At 29.1% G+C, this 26,823-nt stretch overlaps 1 protein-coding gene and 2 pseudogenes across 2 annotated transcripts; 1 reads left to right on the top strand and 2 right to left on the bottom strand.

Annotated features, from left to right (window-relative positions):
• Positions 1-177: 177 nt before the first annotated feature.
• On the bottom strand, positions 178-17,035 carry LOC145190129 (ATP-dependent RNA helicase DHX8-like). 2 transcript variants are annotated; one of them, XM_090089694.1, is made up of 27 exons: positions 16,898-17,035; positions 16,549-16,634; positions 12,964-13,033; positions 11,014-11,111; positions 10,813-10,857; positions 10,551-10,597; positions 10,127-10,207; positions 8,619-8,723; positions 7,955-8,054; positions 7,461-7,559; positions 5,385-5,495; positions 5,202-5,293; positions 4,941-5,046; positions 4,776-4,860; positions 4,495-4,592; positions 4,087-4,234; positions 3,619-3,806; positions 2,929-3,544; positions 2,689-2,846; positions 2,304-2,444; positions 2,115-2,173; positions 1,725-1,878; positions 1,411-1,620; positions 1,119-1,315; positions 876-1,043; positions 540-719; positions 178-445 (listed from the first exon to the last, which is right to left on the bottom strand). In XM_090089694.1, the coding sequence occupies exons 1-27, from the start codon at positions 16,989-16,991 to the stop codon at positions 394-396; spliced, it is 3,588 nt and encodes a 1,195-aa protein (XP_089945820.1). In that variant the 5' UTR covers positions 16,992-17,035; the 3' UTR covers positions 178-393. The 2 variants fall into 2 exon arrangements, with proteins under 2 accessions (XP_089945820.1, XP_089945821.1); XM_090089695.1 differs by having other exon boundaries at positions 7,959-8,054; positions 16,898-17,008.
• A 2,834-nt stretch (positions 17,036-19,869) lies between these two features.
• LOC149886799 (uncharacterized) lies at positions 19,870-22,300 on the top strand (annotated as a pseudogene).
• A 927-nt stretch (positions 22,301-23,227) lies between these two features.
• LOC149886798 (uncharacterized) lies at positions 23,228-24,980 on the bottom strand (annotated as a pseudogene).
• Positions 24,981-26,823: the final 1,843 nt, after the last annotated feature.

Below are 26,823 nucleotides of genomic sequence, written 5' to 3'. Positions count from 1 at the left end.
GCAACACAATGGGAAAAAAAATGAAGTTCTCTTTCCAGTGCTGAGTGCAGAGTATAAAATCCAGACTATATTTATTCGTAAAGTTTTTCAAACTTTATTTTAGAATTGTTGTGGCGAATCCTTCAAACACAAAAGTAATAAGAAAATAAAAGCAAAAAAATGAAAAGAAAAACTCCATTTTAAAATATTGTATTATTATATTTCATAAATCGATCCCAAGGGACATTTAAACCTTTTCTTTCTTTTTTTTTTTTCTGCCAAGAGTTTAGTTGACATTTGCTTTGCTTTTGAGGTGATCAACTGGATGGATATATTTTGAAAAACAGCATCGGAAAAAATACTATTATACAATCCTTATAAAATGCCATTATTCAGTGGTTTCTCCCGTTTTTTTTAACGCATTCTATATGCTCTAGATATTCTCCAAGAGTTTGGTTCTTCGTACCTAAAAAAGATGTTTATATTTAACAAAATTCAGATATTAGAAAAACAATATCACGTAAATTGCTTCGTTTATCAGACATATGCGATTAATGTACCTATTAAATAACGGTTCAATTCTTTGTTCGCGCTTTCTTTTGCTTAATTTGTTTTTATCGGAGAATTTGTAAAACGCAGGAGCAAATTCTACGAGCCACTTAGGGTCGACGGACGTCACTTCTCTCATGTATTCTTTTGTTGTCAAAACAAGTTCGTGATAAACAACCCACTCGGGCTGCCTGGAATGAAAAACTGTGATGTAATATAATGATATAACAATTATGTAATGTAATATAATGAAAAATAACTTAACTTTGAAAACAGCTAATGATAGCGTATAACAAACGGCGTATTAAAAAAACAAAGAAACAAATGATGCACAAGAATGAACAAACCTGTTAAATAACGCGCTTGAAGGATGTATGTAAACCGCCTGATTATCAGTTTGGGTTTTGTAACCCTCTTGAGGATCCTTTTTAGCAGCATTTCTAAAATAACCACTGACAATAGCTTTTTGAGCACGGACCGTATTTTTGCCACAGGATACTATGTCTAATTTGTGTCTAAGAATAAATATACACTTAAAAGTGGGTTAAGAAAATTTCAATTAAAGCTTACGTAAATTATTTTGAATTTACCTGTCCATTATACCAAGCAACTGTTTCCTGACATCTTGCGCACGTTTTAAAGATCTTGCTTGCACGAAGTTTTCAAAGCACCATGCATTTGAAAACTTACTATTCTTCCATGCATTGTATACAGCCAGCAGCGTCATATGATCACCTTCGATTTGATGGAATTTAGCTTTTTTTTGATCAGCGAGCGCTTGTTTTTCCTGCAATTTGCACATTTTCCAATTAGAAACAACTTCTCGCACCAGATCAATAAATTAAACCTGCATCAATTAGTTTTTGAAAATCAAAAACTTACCTTTGGCCTATAGAACACATTTTGAACGGAAAGCATAGAAACTATAGTAAGAATTTCGTCACTACAGGCCAAGTGTACAGATTGAATAAGCATTTTAGAAAGCTGCGGAGGTAGAGGAAATTCTGCCATTCGCCGTCCGAGCCGCGTTAAAAGCCCCTCATCGTCGAGAGCACTTAATGAGTGTAAAGCCTCTAAGGCAGTCGTTAATGTCTACAAGAAAGAAATGCAATTTTTTAAAAACGCATGCACACACAAAAACATACGCGACAATAACAAGTGCAACTAAAAATAGAAAAACTTAACAAAATAAATACCTCCATAGGTGGAGGGTCCATAAAGTCAAAAGATATGAGATCATTAATGCCCATAGCTTTTAACGTTAGAATAACACTAGCGAGATTAGTTCGCTGAATTTCAGGGACATTAGTGGAAAGCATCTCGTCTCTGTATGCTCTTTCTGTATACAATCTGAAAGGAATAACCAGCTGTAGTTAAAAATACTCGTTTTCACTATCTCATTGCGAGCTCTTAATGCAGATTATTGTAATAGTTAAGCATAAAGAAACAAAATATCCGAACGACCAAATGGAATGGTGATTGATAAACAAACTTCATTACTTAAAAATGAAATCATGAAATTTTTTTTTTTAAAAAAAACAAAACAAAACGAGTTTTTTTTAAAATTTTCTTTTTAAAAATCATACCTGTAGCACTTGCCTGGTCCAGTTCTTCCTGCGCGACCTGCTCTTTGTTTAGCTTGTGCCTAAAAGCAATGGCAACAAATTAAAATGTTTTTCTTTTTATTATAAGATTTGCATAATGATGGATAAATGTTCCACTATCTAGAAATGATATCCATTATCATCAGAGCATGCAAAACATGGGATACCAACCTGCGATATTGGTGTAACAACTAATTGATCAATACCACTCTTTGAATTGTAAACATTTTGCTTTACAAAACCTGGGTCTACCACATAGTGAATCCCATCTATGGTTAAAGAAGTTTCAGCTATATTTGTTGCTATGACAACCTGAAAATAACAGAAAAATAATACCAAAAATCTAAAAGCTAATCAGGGAAAAAACCCAAAAATCTAGAATCTTATTTATGACATATTGATTTGCTAATATGAATATATGAAAAATAAATGAAAATGAATGAATAAATATGAAGTGACACAACAAAATCTAAAGCTAAAGAATAAAATATAAATCAAACAAAATGGAATTAAAAAATAACTTCTAACTAAAAAAAAATAGAGCATTAACGAGAACCTTTCTGCTTCCAGGAGGCGCAGGATCAAAAATTCTGGTTTGTACTTCACTGGGAAGTGAAGAGTAAACTGGCAGTATAACAAGTTCAGGTACATCTGGTCCTAGAGATTTCATCCTTTCATAAAGAATCTCACAAGACGTATCTATTTCCTCTTGACCTAAAGCAGCATACATAAAAAATGGATCAAAAAGGAACTTTTAAAAAATGTAATTAAGCTTGAGCTTTAAAATTTTTCTTACCAGTTAAAAAGACAAGTATATCGCCAGGTGGCTCCGTTAAATGAATTTGCATAACAGTGATTAAAGCTGCATCAAGATAGTCAGTCTCAGCTTCTTTTGTATATAAAATTTCAACAGGATAAGTGCGACCAGGAATTGTAAAAATAGGAGCTTCAAAGAAGTAAGTGGAAAATTTTACAGCATCTAGTGTAGCAGAGGTTACAATAAGCTTTAAGTCTTTGCGCTTAGAAATTGCTTTTTTTAAGAGACCGAACAAAACATCGGTGTGTATTGTCCTTTCATGGGCTTCATCTAACATTATTAATGAATATGTAGAGAGTTCACCATCTAATAAACACTCCCTTAATAACATACCATCTGTCATATATTTTATCTTTGTTTCAGGACTAGTGCAATCTTCAAATCGTATAGTATATCCAACCTCTTGACCAAGTCGACATCCAACTTCTTCAGAGACTCTCTTTGCAACAGACATAGCTGCTACACGGCGAGGCTGTGTACATCCAATAGCACCAAGCGTGGTGTAACCTTCTTCAGCAAGATACTGAGTAATTTGAGTGGTCTTTCCAGAACCAGTTTCACCAATAACAATAAGTATTTGGTTGTCAGATACAGCCTGAATAGAGAAAGTAAGGCATTTTCACAAACAGCAAAATTAAAAAGCATACAAGTCAATTAACAAACATCCACCTTTACTAGTTCATCTCTGAGTTTATAAATTGGCAGACTTTGACGTTGTTCCACAATACTCATGGTAGTTTTTCTCCCATAAGAGCCACCCTTTCCACCAAAAGTAGCTTTTTTCCATTCAGGAACTTCCTGGGATAGTACACCACGCATGTCTTGTGCAAATATTGATTTTTTATCTCCCTCACTTGCTAAAGCAAAAAAAAAATTTTAAAAAGATTTTTAAAGCTGTAACTTTTTTATTTAACTAAGAAATACAACTTTAGTATAGCAAAAATGTTTAAAAAACCTTACTTTTGAATATTGGATATTTTATTTGGATATTATACAAAGTATTACACTTTTTAGAAAATAAACATTAAGTAACAACTAAGTTAAATAATACCTAGAGAAATAATAGTAGAGTTTTAGTAAAATATAAAATGCTAGAGTAAAGCTACAGAATGGTGAAACTAACTACACACACATTACCTTGTGGAACAGGATCAATCCACATTTTTGCAATGTCTTTTGGAATGCTCTCAGTATGTGCTTCTCGTTCTTGCTGCTTTATCTCTCTTCTTTCCTTTGCAAGCGCAGATTGCATCATTGCAGCACGAGGAAGTGTACCATCAGGATTCTTAATATAAAAAGTATTTAATTTTGCCTTCACATTTTGACTGAAATTATAAAAACAAGAATTAATCAAAATAAAAATATTATTTTTTAATTTTATTTTCATTTAAATAACCAGGAAAAGCAATTGAGTAAATCATAAGGAGTATCAAAATAATCAGTTTTTGTTTGTTTGTTTACTGTAGCTACTGTGTAGCTGCTACTGTAAAGAGCAATCATTTATTTTCTTAACTTTTGCTAATTAAAGATAATGTACAATCTTACCTTTACAATTTTGATTGGACTGACATTGATTGTAAGTTTGGTTTGTCCTTGTAGGAAAGGAGGTTCTTCTTCTACTAATTCTATCTCCACTTCATCATCTAAAAAGAAAAATATTGAGAAGTTTTTTTGTAATCATTATGTTTCTCTGAAAAAAGTAAGATAAGCTAAAAACTATCAACTAAAACTACATTTACAAATAATATAGCTAACAATAATAATCAAAACACTTCCAATGTTAAAAAAAAAACGGCTATTGAAAAAAACTAACAAATAATAAAAACCTTCATCATCTTCTTTTGGTAGAATACCAGTTTCCTCATCAAAATCTGGATAATCAGCCTTGTCTAGCACACCAGCTGATATTAACTAAAACATTAATGACTCATCATGCAAATTACTACTACTTAAAGAAAAAAAACAAACAAAAAAATAAATAGCATCCATACTTGTTTGATCTCCCATCTCTCTGGAGAAGATATTCTTTTAAACTTTTTCCTGGTATTATCATCCAGAGACTCTTCATATGTAGGAACTGCTGCAGCTGTGGAAGGTCTAAAAGTAAAAAAATAAGTATTATTACATTTCTTCATTGAGAACTACTGATATCAATAACATAACAAAAAGATCTTCAAGTCAAAAAAGCATTTGAAACAAATAACCAGTTCTATAAAGAACATTTGTTAATCTTTTTATGAAAAACTAATCACCTGTCAGGATTCCTCAACGGGACTTCATTGTTAGCTGGAAGACGAATACCTTGCCCAGGATTTAAGTCCTCACCTGTAGTTTGGTCTACATCCTGCAAGAAAGATTTTAAAACAAAGTTGGAGCACATAGTTCATCACATTTATGAAACAACAAAAAAAGAAAATTTAAAGCAGAAAATTTACCTTCATAGATAAACTGATCTTTTTGCCAACAATTGAAAGAACTTTCACTTTCACATTCTGACCTCGTGTTACCACCTCCTTGACATCATTCACTCTTCCCTCTTTCCGCAACTATTAAGGTTAAATAAGTAGTAAACAGATTTTTGTAAAACATTTGCTGTATTCTTATATTTTATGACTCAGATATGCTATCAGATGCAAAAATAAAACAACACATAACCAATTGTCAAGATAAAAATGTTTTGATAACACATTATTACTTAAAATATTTACATTATTATTTGTCACATTAGTATTTAACATTTACATTATCATCTATCAGATTAATATTTAATATTTATGTGTCATATTAACATTTAATATTTATATTATTATGTGTCACACTAATATTATTACTTATAATAATCATGTTACTACTTATATTTCTGTTATGATTTATAACATTTACATTATGTTTTTCCAAAATTTATAATGTTTTAATAATAAAATAAAATTTTAATGTATATGTTATTTTTGTTCCCAATTCTTTTTTCAAACCTTTTTTCAAAATATTCAAGTAAAAAGATTTAGGCAATATTTTTCTATATACTTAATCTTTTGAAAATGAAGAAATTGTGATAATAACCGATTAAGAGGTGGTTTTTATTGCAAGGAGAAAGCTTTTTTTTTTTAAAAAAAAAAAAAAAATTTTTTTCATACTTTAGCAACAAAATTAAAAAAAATTAGATACAAAGATGTGATGCTTTTGCTTTTAACAGGAAAACACAACTTAGAGTGTTGATCTTCTGCTTTATTCTTCAAAATTTTCAAACCATGAGGGTTGCTTTATGGCATAAATCCTGTACCACCTGATTGCTGATAAACCACCTAGAGGAAAATCAAAAGGAAGATATCTCAAAGCACCCTGACTTTTATGTCTTGCTGAGGATTCAGTTTTGATTAATTTTCAAGCTTTTAATGCTGTGAGGCTCTGGATGATCCTAATCTTGAGATTCAAATCAAATCTAACATTTTAGAGACTTAAATTCAGAACTGAGTACCTGATAAGAATATAATATACAAGGAGAGGTTAAGTACTGTTGAAAAATCTAAGTTGCATTTTCTTTTTATTCACTGGATATATTAGAGTATATTTAAATTCTAGTTAAATACCATTCTGAATGAAGCTAAAATGCAAGAATTTGATTTTTATCAGAACTTTGGTTTATTCATTAGAAATTTGAATACCACTAACAATTGTGATGAAAAAGATATTTGATTAATTTAGCAGTTTTGTTAGTTTATTTTACTATGAAGAATAGCAAATTAAATTTCATTGGCAGTTGAACTGAGAGTTGGAATTGAATTGTAAGACTGCATAGAACACTATATCAAAGAAGGATCTCTGTAATATTAATTAGCTGTTAATTATTCATGTACATCAATTACAATTATATCTTTTTTTTTTGTATTATAGAATAAAAACAAACACTAAACAAAAACTTTTTATGTGACACTAAAAAGAAAGGTTGAACCTGAGACAGGATATGAAAGCTCAAACCTGAGACTAATAATTTATCAATACCAATATTGATGACATTTATCATTATTATTATTATTATTATTATTATTATTATTATTATTATTATTATTATTATTATTATTATTATTATTATTATTATTATTATTATTATTATTATTATTAGATTTTTTAAAATAATGACTAATTAATGTAAATATCTGAATACACAGAAAGCTCAATCTTACCGCACTATAAGGCTAAAATATTTTGTACAAGCTGTAATGTAAACAAATTTTATAAACTTTTAAAAAAGATAAAAGATTTGCTACCCTACTACAGAACAATTAATACCCTGAAAATATCAAAAACAGTGCAAAAATCAAAAAAGCAAGAATTTATTTAATGCTTCATGACTTTTCATTAAGAAGTTTAAAACTTACCATATTTAATTTTAAGTACATTAGGTTTAAACAGTTCCTATTCTAAACATATTCTAAAATTTTACTAAACCTATTGTTAAACCTATTCTAAAATCTTAACAAAAATTCACAAATACAGATACTTTTCTTTTTAACCTGAGAGATATGAACAAGCCCTTCCACACGTGAGCGGATGCCAAACAACTGTACAAAACACCCAAATTGCATAATATTAGTGATTTTACCATCATATATCTAAATAAATAAGACCTATACATGTTAGATCAAAGTCATTTAATCAGAGAATAATAAAGAAAAGTTATAAAAAAAAAAAAATTTTTAAAAATAAAATTTTCATAACTTTTTTCTTATATCAGTTACAATTGTGAAATTTAAGATTTTATTTATTTTGACTATAAACCTAATAATACATAGCAAATAAATCAAAGCCACCAGAGAAAACCTGCTGTACTTAAATAAAAACCATTCTTTTCTAATAAATGTTTTGTAAAGTTTTCTTTGAATGTTAACAATGCATTTTTTTTTTTTTTTTTGATTTTTTAACTAAAAACATTTTTCAGTGTTTATGTTATATATATGCTATTAATATATATGCTATTAATAAATATATATGCTATTAATAAATCAACCTGCCCGACTTCAGGAGATTCTGAAATCTGCTTTCGATCTCTATTGCTATGTTTGTCTGATCTTCTTTCTCTCTTTGGAGAACGTGATCTTGAACGATTTCTATACATTATGCATAAAATTTTAAGTTAACAATTTATCAATATAGAGAATTTATAAGTCACAGTACTGTATAGTAATGAATGGTTGTTTACCAAAAAAAAACAAAAATAGAAAAAAAAACATCAATTATCAACCAGCAACAACTTCAAATGCTAATAGTAGTTTCTTTTCTTAAAAATATTCCTAAAATTTTCTTATTGAAAATGTTAAATTTTACGAGAGTAAACTTTAGGTTTGCTAATTCTCTCAATCAGTATTTAACTACTGATTTTGGTTAAATTTAAAAATATGAAACTTTCTTAAACTATTAGACAATTATAAAATCTTTTTTTTGTTTCTTTGATTTTATGTGTTAACTGTTTACAACTCTTCATTGATTACAAATCTTTGTTAAAGAATCCTACTAAGACAATTTTAATAATCAAGTAGTGAACCAATTCTCCTAAATAATTAAATAGAGAACTTATTCTCCCGAACTCTATTGCTTGATTTTTGATAATGCATTTGTCAGTTTAAAAACTTTAACAAAAATATTCCAAACCATTTTACTTAAAAGCAAATTACCTTCTTCGATTATTATCTTCTGAATCTCTTTGTACATCTCTATCTTGATGACGAGACTTTTTCCTGTATTTTTCTTCATCTGAATCTGAAAGTGATCTGCGCTTTCTAAATAAAGTATATGTAAATTAGTTATACATAAACATGTTAAATATATTAGTTAATTTAACTAATTTAAAAAATAAAAGTTATCAAAAAAAAATCAATTTTTTATTTACCATGGAAACCACAAAATAAAATTTAAAAAGCTTTTTCTTGATTTTTGAGACTAATTCTTTAGTTTAATTTTTAAGACACTTAAATTTTTAATTTTTAAGACACTTAAATTTTTAATTTTTAAGACACTTAAATTTTTAATTTTTAAGACACTTAAATTTTTAATTTTTAAGACACTTAAATTTTTAATTTTTAAGACACTTAGTTTTTTTTACTTAAATTTAGTTTTTAAAACAACAAATAGTACAAAACATATGTTTTCTCTGTAAGATACACAGTCTGCAATTATCTTAATTGCTAATTTGATAGGTATTTGAATATGAAGTATCTGTAATTTATGAAACTAGATGAAAATACTAAATAGTTAAAACTATTCATGAAATTAAGTGCCAGTTTTAATGAGAAACTAAAGCAAAATACTTTACTAAATGTTCTAACCACACATTAGAAAAATGAACAATTTCAAAAACTGCTCATTTTTGAAACTGTAAATTTTTTTAGTGAAAAAAGTAAAATTACAAGCATAAACTTTTTTGAAGTAAATTGTAAAATTCTTAGCATCATAAAATCATGTAAAATAACTGCATCAAATTTATTGTTAAAACATGAAACTTTTGAAAAAAAAAAAACTATATATAACCTCACTATAATTATTTAATTTTTAAAACCTTTATTTTTATTGCTAAAGAGCATTTTTTCATAGAACAAATATAGTAAGTTTGTAACTTTATATAACAAATGTAACAAGTTTTTAATTTCTTTCATATGAAAGCAATTAAAAACTTTTTGACAATGTTTTTGTACCATTTTTGCTGACAATGTTTTTGTACCATTATTAAGACCGGTTAGGTTAGGGGAAGTATTAAAAATCCATATGTTCAACAAGAACATTAATTTGACAGACTGTGTATATTTATAATACAAGCTACTTTAAGATAAACAAAAGCTATATTACCAACAGAATTATTTTACAGTTTGATTTTATTTTTCATTTTTGAATTTTTATTTTTTTTGAATGAATATTCTTAACAAAACTAACAACACCATTTCTCATTATTTTCAAAAATGTTGCTCAATAAAAAAAAAGTGACTTTTTTTTAACAATAAATTCACTCGCACTGATGTTATGCTGATAATGGGGCTGTTTTAACTTATAACACTCAATTTAACACTAAATAAGCAGAAATAGACAAACGGTTTTCGTAAACAAGCAGCACTGTAATTTAAACTTATGTAATCATAAAGTTCACAGCAATTTAAAAAATATTTCAGCTTGACATATCTTAATTGTTTACCTTCTTGTATCACTAAACTCCTTTGATTCTTTTCTATCATTCTGATTATCCTTCTGATAACTTTCTTCATCAGACAGTACTCTGAAAGTAAAGCACAAAGGTTATGTATATTTTAGGACTCCAACTTAAAACATCTTGATAGATCCACTGTTAAGTGAATTTATTAAGAGGTTTTTTTTCTCCAAAACATATCCTAAAAAAGTCAAATCAAATGGTATAATATTTAAAACATAAAATCAGTCAATAAATAATAACAAGCAGAATAAATTTCTTTGATAATTGTATGATATCTAGTAAGCAATTTACAAGGCATTTAGTAAGCAAAAAAAGACTTTTAAAACAAAATTCTTATAACAAACTATCATTGTTATCATTGTTTTAGAGGAAATTATTCTGTAATTTCAGCAGAAAAAAGCCAACTTACTCTGTTTTTGGAGAGGATTCACGAGCTTTCACAATTAATGCTTCTAGCTGAACAAAGTAAAATATACAAGTAAAATCTAGGCAAATAAAAGTTGGTCATCAGTCAATGACAAATAAGAATAGAACTAAACATAATTAAATACTGAGAATGATAAATCTTAAAAGTAATTGAACTTTATAAAATTATTATAAAGATCTATATGATTAATAATCTCCTAGTTTATGATAAAGATTATTTATGAAAGGTTTGAAATACTACAGACTTCATCTAAAGCTGATGCTGCAACTTTTTCATCTTCTAATTCCCACTTAAATAAAATAAAAAAATAAAAGTGTATTAACAATGAACCACTCTGCTAACATATTTATAACAACAACAACAATAAAAAAAAAAAAAAGATTTTTTAGAACACTTAAATAAATTAAAAATTTCATCAAATAAAAAGCTGTTAAATTATTCTCACCTTTCCCACTGGTTCATCAGGTATGCATAGCCCAGGGAACTTTTTCTTGCGTAAAGCTAACTTAGAATCCACTTGAGTATCAACAACTTTGTTCTTTGCTAAGACAATAAAAGTAACAAATAAAATTTTTATTCTTTAATATTAAGAATCATCGAAAGGTAAATTTAACTCCCATTATGTTGCAAAATAATAGTCTAAAAATTACTAAATTTATTTTGTATTAAAAAAATTCAAAATCATTTGCTAATATTCCTAAATATAACATTTTAATTAGATACTTTGGTACCTATTATTTAGATTATTTAGAAATCACAGTCTAGTTGATTGATTGTGCAGTCAAATATTGAATATACAAAGCGAATCAGTCTAATTTGTTAATTGTACAGTCTGATTAAATCGGCTAAAAAGTTTTCTTTAACTCAAGAGAACTTTAGAAAAAGTTTTAGAAAACTATATTATATAAGAATCTAGCTCATGAATTATATACACCATACAGATTGAAAATTGGCTCTACAAATAACGCTATCATATGAAAAACTTTGCACATGATTGCTGTACTGGATCAAACCCAAGATATGTGCATATGCAGTAAAAAGTTACGCTTTACATTTGGAGAGATGTGTGCAGCATGATCTACTGGGAACAGCTTGATAAATATTTCCTGCTCTGATTGCCAAAAAATGCCTGAAATTCAAGGCAATCTATTTCTTTAATGATAACCCACACTACATGTGTAAAGACGACTTCAAAAGATTGCTGTAGCAAAGCCGGGAATTTCTATCATTCTATCCTCCTCAACTGACCTGGCACCACAGATTTCCGTCTTTTCAGCTGCAAAAGTTTATGAACAAAAAAGTGAGAGCTTTAAAAGTGAGAACAAGGAAACTAAAATCAATTCTTTCTCTCCAGGTAAAACAATATATAAAAATAAAAAATACAATAAAATGGAAATTTAAATTCACAGGGTAGCTTGATAAACTTTGTTAACACACAGAGTTGATTTTAAGTTCCTTGGCTCAAATAATCTTCATACCTTACTTCCCAAATAAATCTTCATATCTTACTTCCTAAATAAATCTTCACACCTTACTTTTCAAAACTTCAATTGAACTAAAGTTCTGCCATCTTTTAATTAGATGATCAGAGTCCACAACTATTTTCTGGTTTCCTATTGCTTCATCTACAGATTTTCATTCTAACTGTTTTATGAGTAAAATATTTTTTGAGGCATCAAATTCAAGTTTAGTTTCCTTTATATTAACATCCAAGTTTTTCAAGACTTAGAATTTTTTAACATTTTAGGCGTACATTAAGATATATATTAAAAACTTCATATTCAATCAATGATTATATTAGGGTAAAAACTATCATTCTTGAAAGTTTGATAAGTTTTGTTCGAATTCTTAAGAATTTTGTTAAAAATTTTTTAAGCTTTGGAATAATTGTATTAGGTGGCTTACTTTATAGGAACAGTTCCAAAAAAATACCTCTGCTTAGGTTAGTAGAATTTTTTTTAGTTTAATTGGACTTGCTTGTATGCTCCAAGGATATTCAAATAAATTATAATTTGTACGTTTAATCGGGGTGCAACAACTTTTACAAAAAAAACCATTATCTTGAAAAGAAAACCACACTTTTAACCTATTTCATTATGGAACCTAACTTCTTTTGACTTTTACAAAAATGAAAATTTAATCCATTTAAAGTATTGAACTGTTTAATAAATAATTATAACAAGTAGAAACATTAAATTGACTGAAATAAAGATTTTCAGTAGATTTAAACAGTTAAGCAACTAATACAAAATGAGAAATTTTTTAAGATTAAAATTTCAGTTCTGATATTGTTTATTTAAACATTTGCAAGATATTTGTTAAATACAAGAACAGCAAGAACAAAAAAACTGAAAACCCTTAGATTTAAACAAATGATTTACAACTCAACACATACCTTTTTTTTTTGATGAGCTGGTAGGCTGTAGAGCTTTTATTAAACGATACAAATTAGTTATCAATGAATCCTAAAAAAAAAATTAGTTACTAATCCAAAAAAACATTTAATACCAATTTAGGTCATTAATACCATAATACCATTTAATGTCTTTTACTACCAATTGAGGCATATTCTTATATATAATTTGAATAATCATAAAAAGAGGGTGGGACAACAGGTGTTATAACTGAAGTGTGACAATTTAAAGTCATATATCTAATATTGATAAGCTTTTAGATGGCATATTAAAACAAAACAGTTTCCAGTGTATTTTCAAATGAGTAAAAGTTTATGTTAAATTTTAGCATCTTTTAAATATACACTACTGTGCAAAAGTCTCCGCTCATTTGTAATATTTCAATAAAGTAACAAAAGTTTGCAAGAAAATTGCGTTTATTTTTAATTGTTTATTAAACAATGAATTAGACAGTAAATACAATACATTTTAGGATGATTTTAAATATATAAAATCAAGAAAATGTTAATATACTAAGTTGTAAATGTTAAATTTTATTTTCATCAATATGAGACCCCTTGGAGCGTATAACAGCAGCGCATAATCTTGGCATTCGGGCTAATAATTTATTCATGGTTTCCGCTGTTATCTCATTCCAAGCTTTTTGCAAACGTTCCCATAGCATTTGCTGATTAATAAAAGATGTTTCACCTGCTTCTCTGATCTTCCAATCCAGTTCATCCCACAACTTTTCGATGGGTGATAGATCTGGTGATTGAGGAGGCCAAGTCATAATTTTGCAAACTTTTCCCCTTTCTTTTAGTTTCAAATAATTTTTGCATAATCCAGATGCATGTTTTGGATCGTTGTCCTGCTGCATGATGAATCCTTTCCCAATTATACGAATACCAGATGGAATCGCGTGCTTAACCAAAATATTATGGTACATGTGTTTATCCATGGTAGATGTGATTTTAACTAAATCTCCAGTTAACCCATTGCCAAAACATCCCCAAAGCATAATATTACCACCTCCATGTTTTACAGTACTTTGTATACATTGAGGAAGCACTCTTTCATTAGGTAAACGCCTAACATGCACGCGACGTCGGGTACCAAAAAGTTCAAACCTACTCTCGTCTGTCCATAGAACTTTCTTCCAATCTTCTAATCCCCAATTTTTATGCATTTTTGCCCATTCCAATCTTTTCTTCTTATTTACTGCCCTCAACAAAGGTTTACGTGCAGCAATGCGTCCAATTAAGTTGACTGATCTTAGTCTTCTTTTTACAGTATCAGTTGATACTGGCTTTACCCTTGTTTTGTTGAGTTCTGCTGTTAAAATTGTGGCTGGAATTTTTCTATTTCTTTTGCTGGACACAACAATAAACGTATCTTCTTGCCGTGATGTAACTCTTGGTCTTCCAGAACGTGATCTGTCACTGTTGGAACCAATATCATGCAATCGTTGTAGAGCATATCTCACACCTGATTCGGATATTTTTAATCTGGAAGCAATTTTTCTATATGAATAACCTTCTTCACGTAAAATACATATTTTGCCACGAAGTTCTTCACAATATTCTTTCTTTACTTTCACCATTTCTCAAATTCTTTATTAAATTCAAGACATTAAATGCGCACACTAATGCCATTTTCAATTATAAATATAAACATAAGTCTATTAAAAGCAACCAATTAAAATTACTGAAAACATCCTTACCATGCCGGAAAGTATCATGCTACTGTCAAACCTAAGCTTACAAAAAATATTTTGGTTAAAACTTTTGTGCAGTTTTAAATTTAATAAAGTATACTGAAGAACTTTATATGTATTTTACATGAAAAAGGTTATTCATATAGAAAAATTTCTGCCATGTTTTTAGCAGCAGAACTCAACAAAACAAAGGTAAACAAAATTATTTGAAACAAAAAGAAAAGGAAAAAGTATGCAAAATTATGATTTAGCCTCATCAACTTTTTATATTAACATTTTATTCTTTTTATATATTTAAAATCATCCTAAAATGTATTGCATTTACTGTTCTTTGCAAATATTACACATGAGCGGAGACTTTTGCACGGTAGTGTATGTTAAAAAAAATGATTATGATATCTTAAGCAAAACACATTTTTGATAATAATGTAAAATTATTAACATTTATACGAGGTATTTAATTTTATTTATTCATCAGATTTACAAACTTCTTTACAGCTTTAATAATTTTTTTCAAAGTATACCAAACTTTTCTTTGGTTTTAATTTGTCAGTAAAAACCCTTTTCAAATTTGCCTATCTACACCTAATAATAATATTTGTCAAAATCACCACTGCTTTTAACTCTGATTGATTTCTTAGATTTCAATTAATTTAAATTTAAAATCTAATCCTCTAAAATCTGAAACTCTTTGAATGCAAATTCAAAAGTATTTTTAACTTTTTACTTAATGTTACTCATCGTTAACAACTCAAAATTGGTTTACAAAAGAAAGTTTCTGCAATTAAAAGCCAACAAATCATATTTAAAATTGGAGCAAAAAAACTTATAGAGTGGTGGAAATTTGAATTTCATTCAAAATTGCATTATGTTATTGATGTAACAAATTTAAGATATCACTATATAAATTTTCTGTTGAAAAAGTTTCATAAGAATAAAGAAAACTTGTTTTGTTACTTTTTTCCTAAGTTCAGAACGGTTTAACCAATTACAGATTTTTTGTGAAAATTGTCTAAACACTATTGAATTGTTTTTTTTTAACAAACCCACCTAGTTGTTTTTACATTTGAAATGAAGTAGTAATCTTTATAAAAATTTAGCACATAAATATCTGAAAGAGAATCTCTTTTGTATGTAATTTCTAAACAATTTTACACAAATTTAGTGGGCATTCATCTGAAAAATATTTCAAAATAAAACCTTTACAGCTGATACATTTTCACAATAAACCTTTTTTTTTCTGTTGCAACTGCCATGATTTTTTTTGGATTCTTTTTTTGCCCAACCAAAATATTTTAACCAAAAAATTTTTTTTTGGTCAAAATATTTTTTTTTCTGTCAGTCAATGTCAATTACAAAAGTTATAATTGACATTGACTGACAGAAATTATTTCCTGGCTAATGTAATACTTTTTCTTTCATTTGTTTATGCTTAGTCAATACAAATGCCTAGGTAATTCAAAAAACTGGTTTATCACAACTATTTCTAATATTTTTAACAAAAATTAAAAAAAAAAAACAACTAATTTTAATTTATTTGATAATGCTTGGAGAAGGCTACTCATTCAGCCTTAACATGTATTTATACATACTATGCTTTTTCTATTATATAAATAATCTATTGTTTGTCAAAAAAAAAACAAAAAAAACTATTATGAATATTCCAGATTGTAAACCAGGATTTTTACTTTACTGAATATTAGTATTTCCATTTTTTCTTTGCCTACTCAGCTTATCTAACAATGCTAATTAAAACATAGTTACTCTGACAACTTTTAGTACTATTGCAAAAACACAGTTAAATTAGCAACTATATCTTATAGCATAGCTTACATCCTGTATTCATATATGAGCAATATATATCACTTACAGGAAATTCTGCACCATTTTTATCCAATCGACTTTTGAAGCTTTCAACTGTCTTGCTTTTACCCGCTAGCATAATGATAAATTCAGCTTAAAAATAAAAGTTTAACTTATATAGAATATTAACATAAACATTTTTGCTACATTTTATTTTAAAACTTTTAGCTTTAAAACTAATAATTACGTTCTGCTTAAAATTACAAAATCAAATACATAAATATTATTTAATCAGAATTAGATTACAATTACCTATTTTATTAAATTAAATACAAATCAGTTACTACATTATTAGATTGTATACATATTACTTATTACTTTATTAGACTATCTACAGATTTAAACATGTAAAATACCAAGGGTTTTGTCATTCATTCCTAAATGATTCTCTAGCTCAGTGCAAACTTTGGATACCAAAGACAAAAACTCAAGCTGTTGAAGCTCCTCCATATTTTTAGTATAATACTAAGAAAAAGCATACAAAACACTTTAGCCAACTTTAAATACTCGATTGTGAATTAGCTATATTTAATTGTAAACTAAAGTTCAATTGTAAGTTAGTAATCAAATATAATTATTCTTAATAATTTGATTGATTTTTTAGCTGCTCAGTTTAACTGTTTTATTAGCTTAGTTGCAAGTAAACTTTGATTATACACATATAGTTTGATGACTGAGTTAATAAAATGCTATTGTGTTAACTTAGTCTAGTCAAACACAAGACTTGAAAAAAGAGACTAGCGAAATATGCTCCTTATTATAGAAGGATTGTCAAAATATCATTAACAGTAACTTTAATGGTTTCATGATTCATACAAACAAAAAAATAAATTTTACAGCTCATACATTATTTCTGAGATTTCATTAAAACAGTTTAAATTTCCATTCGTATATTATCTAATTGTAATTTCACAGTACAGCAAACTAAGACTGTAAAAATTAAATATTTGGTGTTATAGCATTTTGATCATTAGAATAGAAATCAATCTTTGGTACAATGGAAATCATGGCTTTTACTGTTACAGCATTAATTCTAGCCATATCATTTATGAAGTGATCATAGTCATGGCAATTAAAATAGTGATTAGTATCGGACAGTATCTGTAATGACAACGTAATTTTGGGTATCCTGGGAGTAATGAAACGCTAGCTTGCATCACTATATATATTAAATATTTACTCATTTAATTCTTTAAAACTATAATTACTAAAAAAATTGGTTTATTTTCACAAAAACTGTTCTTTAAAATCTGACGGTGCCGAATAAGAATACAGCAATTATAACAATTTTAGAATTTCTATCTGATGATTCCTCAATTCGGATGCTTGGATTAGATTTTTGGATTTTCATCAATCTTTTAACATCAAACAAATTTATTCGGTTCACTTTTCATTTTATTATATTCATTAAAAATAACGCTGAAAATTCCATCTCACTGTCACATACTTCAGCCTCAAAAACTCTACGACGTGCTTATAATACCTAAAAGTTAAGCTAGTTTTAATAAATTTTTAATAATTTCCATTAAATAAACATATAATCATCCAAAAATTATAGTAATTAACATTAAAAGATTGTTACTGTGTAAAAATGAAAAATAATATATTTAGATTTTAATGCAATGGTCGTGATTTAACTCCGTTCAGATTTAAAACGGGTCATTTGCTGGAATTGAATATTCGATGCTAAATCAGAAGCACACAAATTGGAATCAAGTTAGCAGATTGATTCTAGCTTTACGCATCATAAAACATTTATAATTTGTACCATTTTCAACAAGTCATTTTTGTTGATTGTAATGAACCAACTCTTTAACGTTTTTTGCATACAAGAGTAGAAATTTTTTTTCAAAAGTAGAAATCGCTTCAACATTTGAAAACTTCCTTGGTTTTTGAATTTTAAGAAAAATCTCTCTTTCATGATCTTTCCTACATACACTTATTATATATACCTATTTCCTATATATACTTTTCTAAAAACTATTCAAAAAAAAAAAAAAAAAAAAAAAGAAAAAAAGAAAAGAAAGCTGTAATTAAAAGCTCCTGGAAAATAGATTTTTATATATAGAAATTTTATCGTAAGGTTGGCCTTATGAAATTCCATATTAGTTAAAGACTGTGTTAACTCAGAAAAATCTTTTCTTAAACTCAAGTATAGCTTAAAAAAATAAAACACAAACTTATAAAGTCATTCTAACAACCTTTATATATTTTGGGCATTTGTTTAAAATGATTTAGCGCTCCATTTGAATTTTGAGTTTAATTGTGCAAACTCTTTTTCAAAAACTCGTCAGAAGACAATTCAACTTAGACAGGGCGAAGTACTGATCCGAATATAAATCTCTCTTTTTGGAAGACTTATATTCAGATTAAATAGCACATTTAGTTCATATTTCTTGTACTTGCACAAATTTCTATCACCTGTTGGGCAAGAAAGCTGGCAGTATTTATCATCAACATGCAATGCCATAAATTACTTTTTCATACTGTAGATTTTTGTTGTTCCGTAGTGATCTATAATTGAATTAACATTCTTTTCTGTAAGTTTTCCCTTCCCTGATAAGAATGTTGTTTTATGATTATTAATCAGACTTTTTAGTCTTTTCTCAAGGTGCTACTGCACATCTACTTAACCTAAACACTCCAGCTTTTTTTTGGTATAATTAACCAGATTTCTTATAAGGATTACTCCTAGCTACCTTTATTATATTTCGAAGTCCTTACATAAAAGAAGTTTACAAATGACCGTGGTAGGTTAATATTAATTTCAAAACAGTAACTAATCCTTTACTAAGGATTCGTTTGTTTACATAACTAACTAAAACGTTTATAAACGTTATTTTGTGCCAATAAAATTTACTGTGCAAAAGATAATTAAAATAAATTAATGTTTAGAGGTTGCTCAATGGCCATTTAGTTTTACAATAATAGCATTACGCCTTAAATATTTTCCTAATTTTATCCCATGTTCAATTTAGATAAAATGTTAAACAAATTTGATGTACCATTGTCTTTTATGAGCTAACTTCTTTGTTCATGTGACAAGCAGCCATTATGCCATCTGATGTTTTTGATTATAAAACATTTTCATTAATTGTAATTTTTTGCTGAATAACTGAAATATTTAAAGATTTTGAGGTTCTTATTTATTTTAATCCTATAAAATAATAATTATAGCTGTTATACCAATATCTTGTTTTTTAGTGCTAAATATTATTAGTTGACTTAACTTACTTTAGTGTTTGTAGTTTTGTAATACTTATGATTTAATCACATTCATATTAAAATATTGATCACATATTTTAAATCATGTTTGCAAATTAATATTTAATTTCTCAAGTTGAGTTTAATTTGGTATCATTTCATTTTAGCTTGTTGCTGAAAATGAGTGAAAAGATAAGTTCTTCAAATTTTCCTTTGACACGTAATCGAACTGCAATATGGTTGATTGGTCAACCTGAGAAGAACCTACCAAACAATGTCCTTCCAACGATGGTTGATGTGTTAAGGACGTTTTTCCACTATCACAAAGCATTGAAACAAACAGTTCTAGCCTGTGCAAAAGCAACATGTAATGGTTTAGCTCACTTCTGGAAAAAAGCCAGATTTCCAAAGACTTACCAGCCTCATATTGTATCAAAAGTGAAAGCATGTGTTGATGAATATAAATTAATTAAAAAGAATAAATGAAGAGCTAGTAAGTTACAGATTGCTAGAGAGAAAGATTTTAGTATCAAATTAGATTTACTGTTTGGCATTTCGCACAAGGATGCAAACAAGCTAATTAAAATTGATGAAGATAAAATATTTCTGGATGACCAAAAGAATGCTCGTATGATGAAGATGGATGGAGGAGATGTAAAATTATCTCAACAAGAAAAGCGAACAGCAGAGCGTCAACAAGCAGAAACAAAAAGAAAGCAGAATGAGGGAGAGAGAAGACAAAAAGCAAATGCTGTCCTTAACCCTAGCTGCAGCCACTTTAGTCTTGATTGTGATAGTAATAGCAAAGCAACAAAAGTCAGTGACATTCATGATGACAATGATGATTATGAAATAGAAATTCCGGTTTATCACAAAAAACTAGTAACCCAATCAACTGACTGTGAACTAAGTCCTAAAAATAAAAAGCCACATATTCTCAATGAAATTTTGTCTTCTCCAGATGTATCATCCACACTTGATCGAATCAATTTATCTGACCAAAAATTTACTATATTGGCAGCTGCAATTGCTAGAGCAGGTGGAGAGGACCTCCAAAGTACACCAATATCAAGATCAACAGTCCACCGCAAACGCATCATGCACCATTCATCAACTGAAAATCATATTCGGCAGAAATTTATGTCAAGTGAAAAACAACATATAATCGTCCACTGGGATGGTAAGATGATGAGAGACAGCACCAACTATGAAAATCCAAAGTCCAATGTTGATAGAATTGCTATTGATGTGATTGGTTGTAATGTGGAGAAAATACTGGGTATTGTAAAGATATCATCTGGCACTGAACTGGCACAAGCAAAAGCAACCTTCCAGTTACTGACCATATGGAATGTTGCAAATTATATTGTCGGTATGTGTTTTGACGCAACAGCGTCAAACACGGGTTCCAAAAATGGTGCGTGCATCTTGCTAGAGAAGTTGATGGAGAAAAATCTTCTCTACTTTGCTTGCCGTCACCATATGCATGAAGTAATTATTGGGGAAATATACTCAGTTTTGCTTGGACCCAGCAGTGGGCCCAACATAGCTCTATTTGAACAATTTCATAAGTGTTGGCCAAGCATAAATCAAGCCAATTATGCTCCTATAGATGACGCCCGTCTTGCTGAACCACAGCTTCAGCAACTTAGATTAGAGGCTGGCCGCTTTCTGCAGCCTTTCTTATCAGATGACTCTTCGTACTTACCAAGGGAAGACTACAAAGAGATGATCGAGCTGTGCCTTTTAATTTTGGGTTTTCCGTTATCAGACTATGCCACCAAGAAGTATCGCTTTCGCATCCCGAAGCTTATCACATGGCTAGATGGATGGCTAAAGTCATTTATTGTATGAAGATATACCTCTTAAAAAATGAATTCAAGCTGACTATGAAAGAACAGAACAACTTATGCGAATTTTGTATCGTTGTTGCTCATATCTATGTACCAGCATGGATTGTAAGTGATGCTCCAGCAAATAACCTGATACTCTTCACAAGAATTAAACAATATTCTGAGATCAACAAGTTCATTTCAAATGCTGCTATGAAGTAGCTTCAAAATCACACTTGTTACCTTGGGTCAGAAATGATTCCACTTTCATTATTTTCTGACAGGGTTTTTGACACAGAAAAAAAGTTGATTGTTGAAGCTATGATTCAAAGTGGAGCTGATTGGAGTGTCAGGGGTATAAAGTGTCCAGCAGCAGAATTAAACATGTTGGAAAAGAAGCAACTTCATGAGCTTATTACATCATCATCAACTGCTGCTTTGCAGTCACTTGGTCTCGATGTAACCATTTTATCTGGAACCGATCTAAAGACCTCGGAGGAAATTGCTGAATTTCGTTATACTAAAGCAATTGCTAAATCTGTGAAAGTTATCAATGACACTGCTGAGCGTTCTGTTGCTCTTACGAGCACATTTAATCAGTCCATCACAAAAACTGAATCTGAAATGCAGAAACTAATACAAGTTGATGAGGACAACAGAAAACGCATTCCAGATTGCCGCAAAAGCATCTTGATGACATATGGCACTATTGCAACAGACTAAACTTTTGATCTTGTAAATAGTGCAACACTTGAATACTATTTGCATTATTTAAGGAATTTTTTGAAAGTGATTAATTGTATATCATACTTATAACTCAAGTTTTTTAAAATTGTTGTTGCGGCGAATGCTTTTAACACAGTAAATTTTTACTTTCCTTGAGCAACCTCTAAATATTATCCAAAGCACCTAAGATTTTTCACAGAAGTTTTTTTTTCAATCAAATAAACAAGATTTAAAACTTTGCAACATTTAATTCAAAAAAATTTTTTTTTGGACACCCCTAATATATATATATATATATATATATATATATATATATATATATATATATATATATATATATATATATATATATATATATATATATATATATATATATAACTACTAGGAAATGAGAGTTCTGGGACAAAATTATTTTTTTCATGACGTGAAACGCGTAATGAAAAATTTTAATTTTTGTAAAGGTGTTTAAATATTGCACGAAATTTTTCTTGTTCTTTTTTTCTTTCGTCTTGTTCTTTTTTTGTTTCGATGATTGATTTGCATATTTCTATCTCCCGCCATTTGATTCCTTTATTTTTTAAAATTTGAATGGGATCTTGAGACAGTATTTTAAACCTTCGAATTTTTCCGTTTTCATTTCGTAAGATTTTAATTTTGCGAGTTTCAATGGAATTCATTTTTAATGTGCCAAGAATTTCTTTAAGTCAAAAATTTTCACAAAATTAAATTTAAAAAGGGAACGCTTGAGAATGGGGAGTTTGGTCCGAGAAGTAATCCGGAGCCGATAGATTCGTATCCTTTTCCGCTTTTTACATAAAATCCATTTCTGACTTAGCTTCTTTTCACCCACGGCGTTAAAAACAGTCCGTTACCTCTGTGAGTTCCCATTTTAAATACGTTTCCATTTCTTTTGACGTATAGGGTAAAGGAAGGTATGTTCGTGATAAATTAACTAGATGTGTAATTACAAAGTCAATTTCAGTAATTTTACTTAATTACTTTAATTGTTTGATGTACATAGAGTAAAGTTACTAGAATCTATGCAGTTTTGGGATTTTAAGTCCTTTGATAAGTTTTTATAAAAGCTCAAAAGTCATTGAGAAAAGTTAGGTAATTTTGTGATGTGATATTTAATTTCGTGATAGTGGTTAGGTAATTTCGTGAATACACAATAATATTTAAATTTTTCTTTATTAATTAAGTATAACATCTGGTATAATATAACAAAAAATATCAACACTTGTTTTGAATTCATAACTATTCAATCAGACTTTAAGTTCATAAAATATAAATATAGTCAGGCTTATAAGTTAACAAAATTATAATAATACTTTCATTACTTTATATTTATATATAAAAAAAATATACTTTTAACATAGGTAGCTTAGAAAATAAAATAACAGACCTACAAAAAACTCTTAATATAATAACTATAATATTAACCATACTTATATCTGATTAACTTATTTTTCTAAATCACATTCTTGTTGACAACATGTATCACACATAAATACTTCACCAATGTCCTCATATGTTTGACAACTCTCATGATAAGGTACTAAACAATAGGAACACTGCACCCATTTTTTTCCATTTTTTTTTTTACATCACTGTTGTAACTTTTTTTACAAACACCGCACTCCCAATCATCATCTTTTGAAGCATTTTTATTTTTTTTACTTTTTTTAGAACATACAGGAATAGAATCCTTTGAAGTTAATGGAATAGGTTGATCAGGAGGAGTCAGACACTTTGCACTTGAATCCCTTTTTGGCCTATTAGGGTTAGGTGTGGTTGGCTCTACAGATGGAATAGTTAACAATGTTTGTATAGCAGCATTACTGTGTGGTTGAATTTCTGTACTTTGAATCTCTCTGTTTGTCAATTGAGATGGAGCTATTGCTTCTGGAGGAATGGCATTTTTATTTAAAGGGCAAATGCCACTTTTTTTAAATGCATTTTCTATATTTTATTCGTATAGAGAAAGATATTATTATCATTTAACTATATAGTTATATCGTGCTTAAAACAATTTTTAATGTCATTATATTTAATAAAAGAAACATGATTAAAAATGTAAATTCATTTGAGGTGAAAACGTTAAGAAAATGTGTAACTGCGATAAGGAATCATAAGTTATAGGAAGTTAATAAAAAAACAAAAGTTTTACCATTAAATCAAGCATCTTTTCTAGTTTAATATTTAATAAAAATAATTTACTTACCTTAAAACACAAGTCTGGAAATAAAAATGTTGGACAAGTACTCCAAACAAATGTGCTGAACGCACGTTAAATAATGCTAAAGAATTTACAAACTGATAGTAAACAATTGACGTATCACACGCACCCAACGACTATTTGTGAATCGACAGTAGTACCCCGGGGTACCATTTGACGCAATTTCGATGTTTTTGACTAATAGGTATGTTCGCTACAAATGCCGAGCGAAATATCACGAAATTACATATATCACGAACATACCTTCTTTTACCCTATAACACCTCTTCCTGAAATTTTGTCGACCACAGTGGACTCAAGCGAAGAGGCAGCTCCAGTCAACAGACCAGTGGGAACCATGGGAGCGACTCGCGCTGCAAGCATTCCCAATAAAGGCAAAAGAGCTCCAATAAATTCTCCTTTCACTTTAAAATTGCTTTCTACCTGAGTTTTGCTCATTTTAATGGTTACTCCTACTCCTCGATGGAGAGCGTCCACAAATTTTTGATGTTAACTCTCCGTCACAAGCAAAACGTCATTTCCGTTAAAATCTTCTTTTGAAATCCTGATGCTCACTGGCTTGCCTTCCATCATTGATTTTTTTATTTTGTCGATCTGTCCCTGAGACACATTTAGTTTGACACTGATATATCTGCTCATTTTTTTAATGTTGGAAAAATATTTGTTTCACTTCTCGAATGTGATATCGTATCGCGATGTCTTCCCCTCGAAAGTCGATTAAATTTCCATTTTGATCGATGATGCGAGTGATCATCGTGGAAATTTCGGGCACTTTGACAGGGAGATAAACCAAATGGGTGGGTCTTTTGATGATTTTAAAACCTGGACCAACAGCTGGATAAAAGGAGTAAATGCAATTTAATTGGGAGCCATTAATGTATGCCGACCCAATGATGTTGTTGACGATTCTGATCGTGTTGACGCTTGAAATTCTGAAAATGTCATCGGACTCGTATTCAGAATTGGAATCTAACTGTCTTTTTGTGAATCCCAAAACTGACGCAATGCTGTTTTCCACGTTCAAGTCCATCAAATAATTTAAACCAAGTTTAATGGTTGACTTTTAAGTGTTGGAATTGGATCCAATTTTGATGTTTTCAGGGGAGTAGCTGATTTTATTTGTAGTGACGTAACTTGCACTTTGAGACGCGTAACTTTTTATTGTGTTTGAGACTGACTTTTGCAAGTAATTACTAATGTCGATGATGTCGTAACTCCCTTCTGGAATGGCGATGTTTTCCCAATTGGCTTCATTGTTCATGCTATACCTGAAAGAATTGTTTTTGCTTGTGATATTTGGAAAGCTGTTGTACGTTTCTAGACCGAGAAAAGCCATTTCGTAACTTTTTCCTTTTTCAAAAACAATTTCGTCCAAAAAAGTTGTTATGATTACGTTGGAATTTCCATCCACATCGATGATTATGGCTGACATTTTTTAATATGTGAAATTTTATTTAAACACATTTTTTTTTATTATGCATTATTTTTTTTTAAAACATATTCTCTGATATGAAATTTCACAAAAATCTTTTCTCCTTTAAAGTCGATCAAATCGTCATTTTCATCCACAATTCGTGTCTCCATTTTTGATATTTTGCTCACCATTAATGGCAAATAATAAGTTACGAGGTTGTTCATCGATAAAACCTTCATCCGCATGGAAAGAATAAATGATGTTTGATTTTTCTCCGTTTAAATAAGACGAGCCGATAAGGTCGTTTGTCACTCTGATTGTTTTTGAATCAACGTTGTAAGAGTTAAACCGAACCATTGCCATCTCATATTTTTTATTTGAATCCAACTCGATTGGCTTCTCGAAGCATGTCTCGATGACGCTGTTTTTTTTATTTCACATCTAAAATAATCGACATCTTTTTATTTGCGCAAGAAATTTTTTTAATTCATTTTAAAAAAAATTTTTCACGAGTTTGGAAAATAAAAATTATTAAATCCGCTTCGATATTTTCCATCGTACTTTTTTGATGACAAATCAATCACCGTAAATCCGTGAGGCTCAGACCAGCAATGTCTGCAAAACTTTTTAAAATCTTCTTTTCCCATGTCGCTCGAAACATGGTCTCGATAAATGTGGTCTACATTTTTTGAATCTTGAGGAAACAGACAAATAAAGTTGGTGTTTTCTCTGATGATTTGTCTGGGGAGCATGAAATAATTTTGAGCCAGGTAAAAGCAGTCCACGTTGGAATGTCTTCCTCGGATGTAATATTTTTCGCACTTGTTTTGTTTGGTCAATTGCAAATTGTCAAAAATCATCAAATTG

The sequence above is a fragment of the Hydra viridissima genome, unplaced genomic scaffold (assembly GCF_058129835.1).
Source record: "Hydra viridissima isolate aposymbiotic clone 2 unplaced genomic scaffold, HvirCarnegie_v1 scaffold_6, whole genome shotgun sequence".
Classification (NCBI taxonomy): domain Eukaryota; kingdom Metazoa; phylum Cnidaria; class Hydrozoa; order Anthoathecata; family Hydridae; genus Hydra; species Hydra viridissima.
Note: the sequence above shows the minus strand (reverse complement) of the source record. Positions and strands in the feature narration are given on the sequence as shown.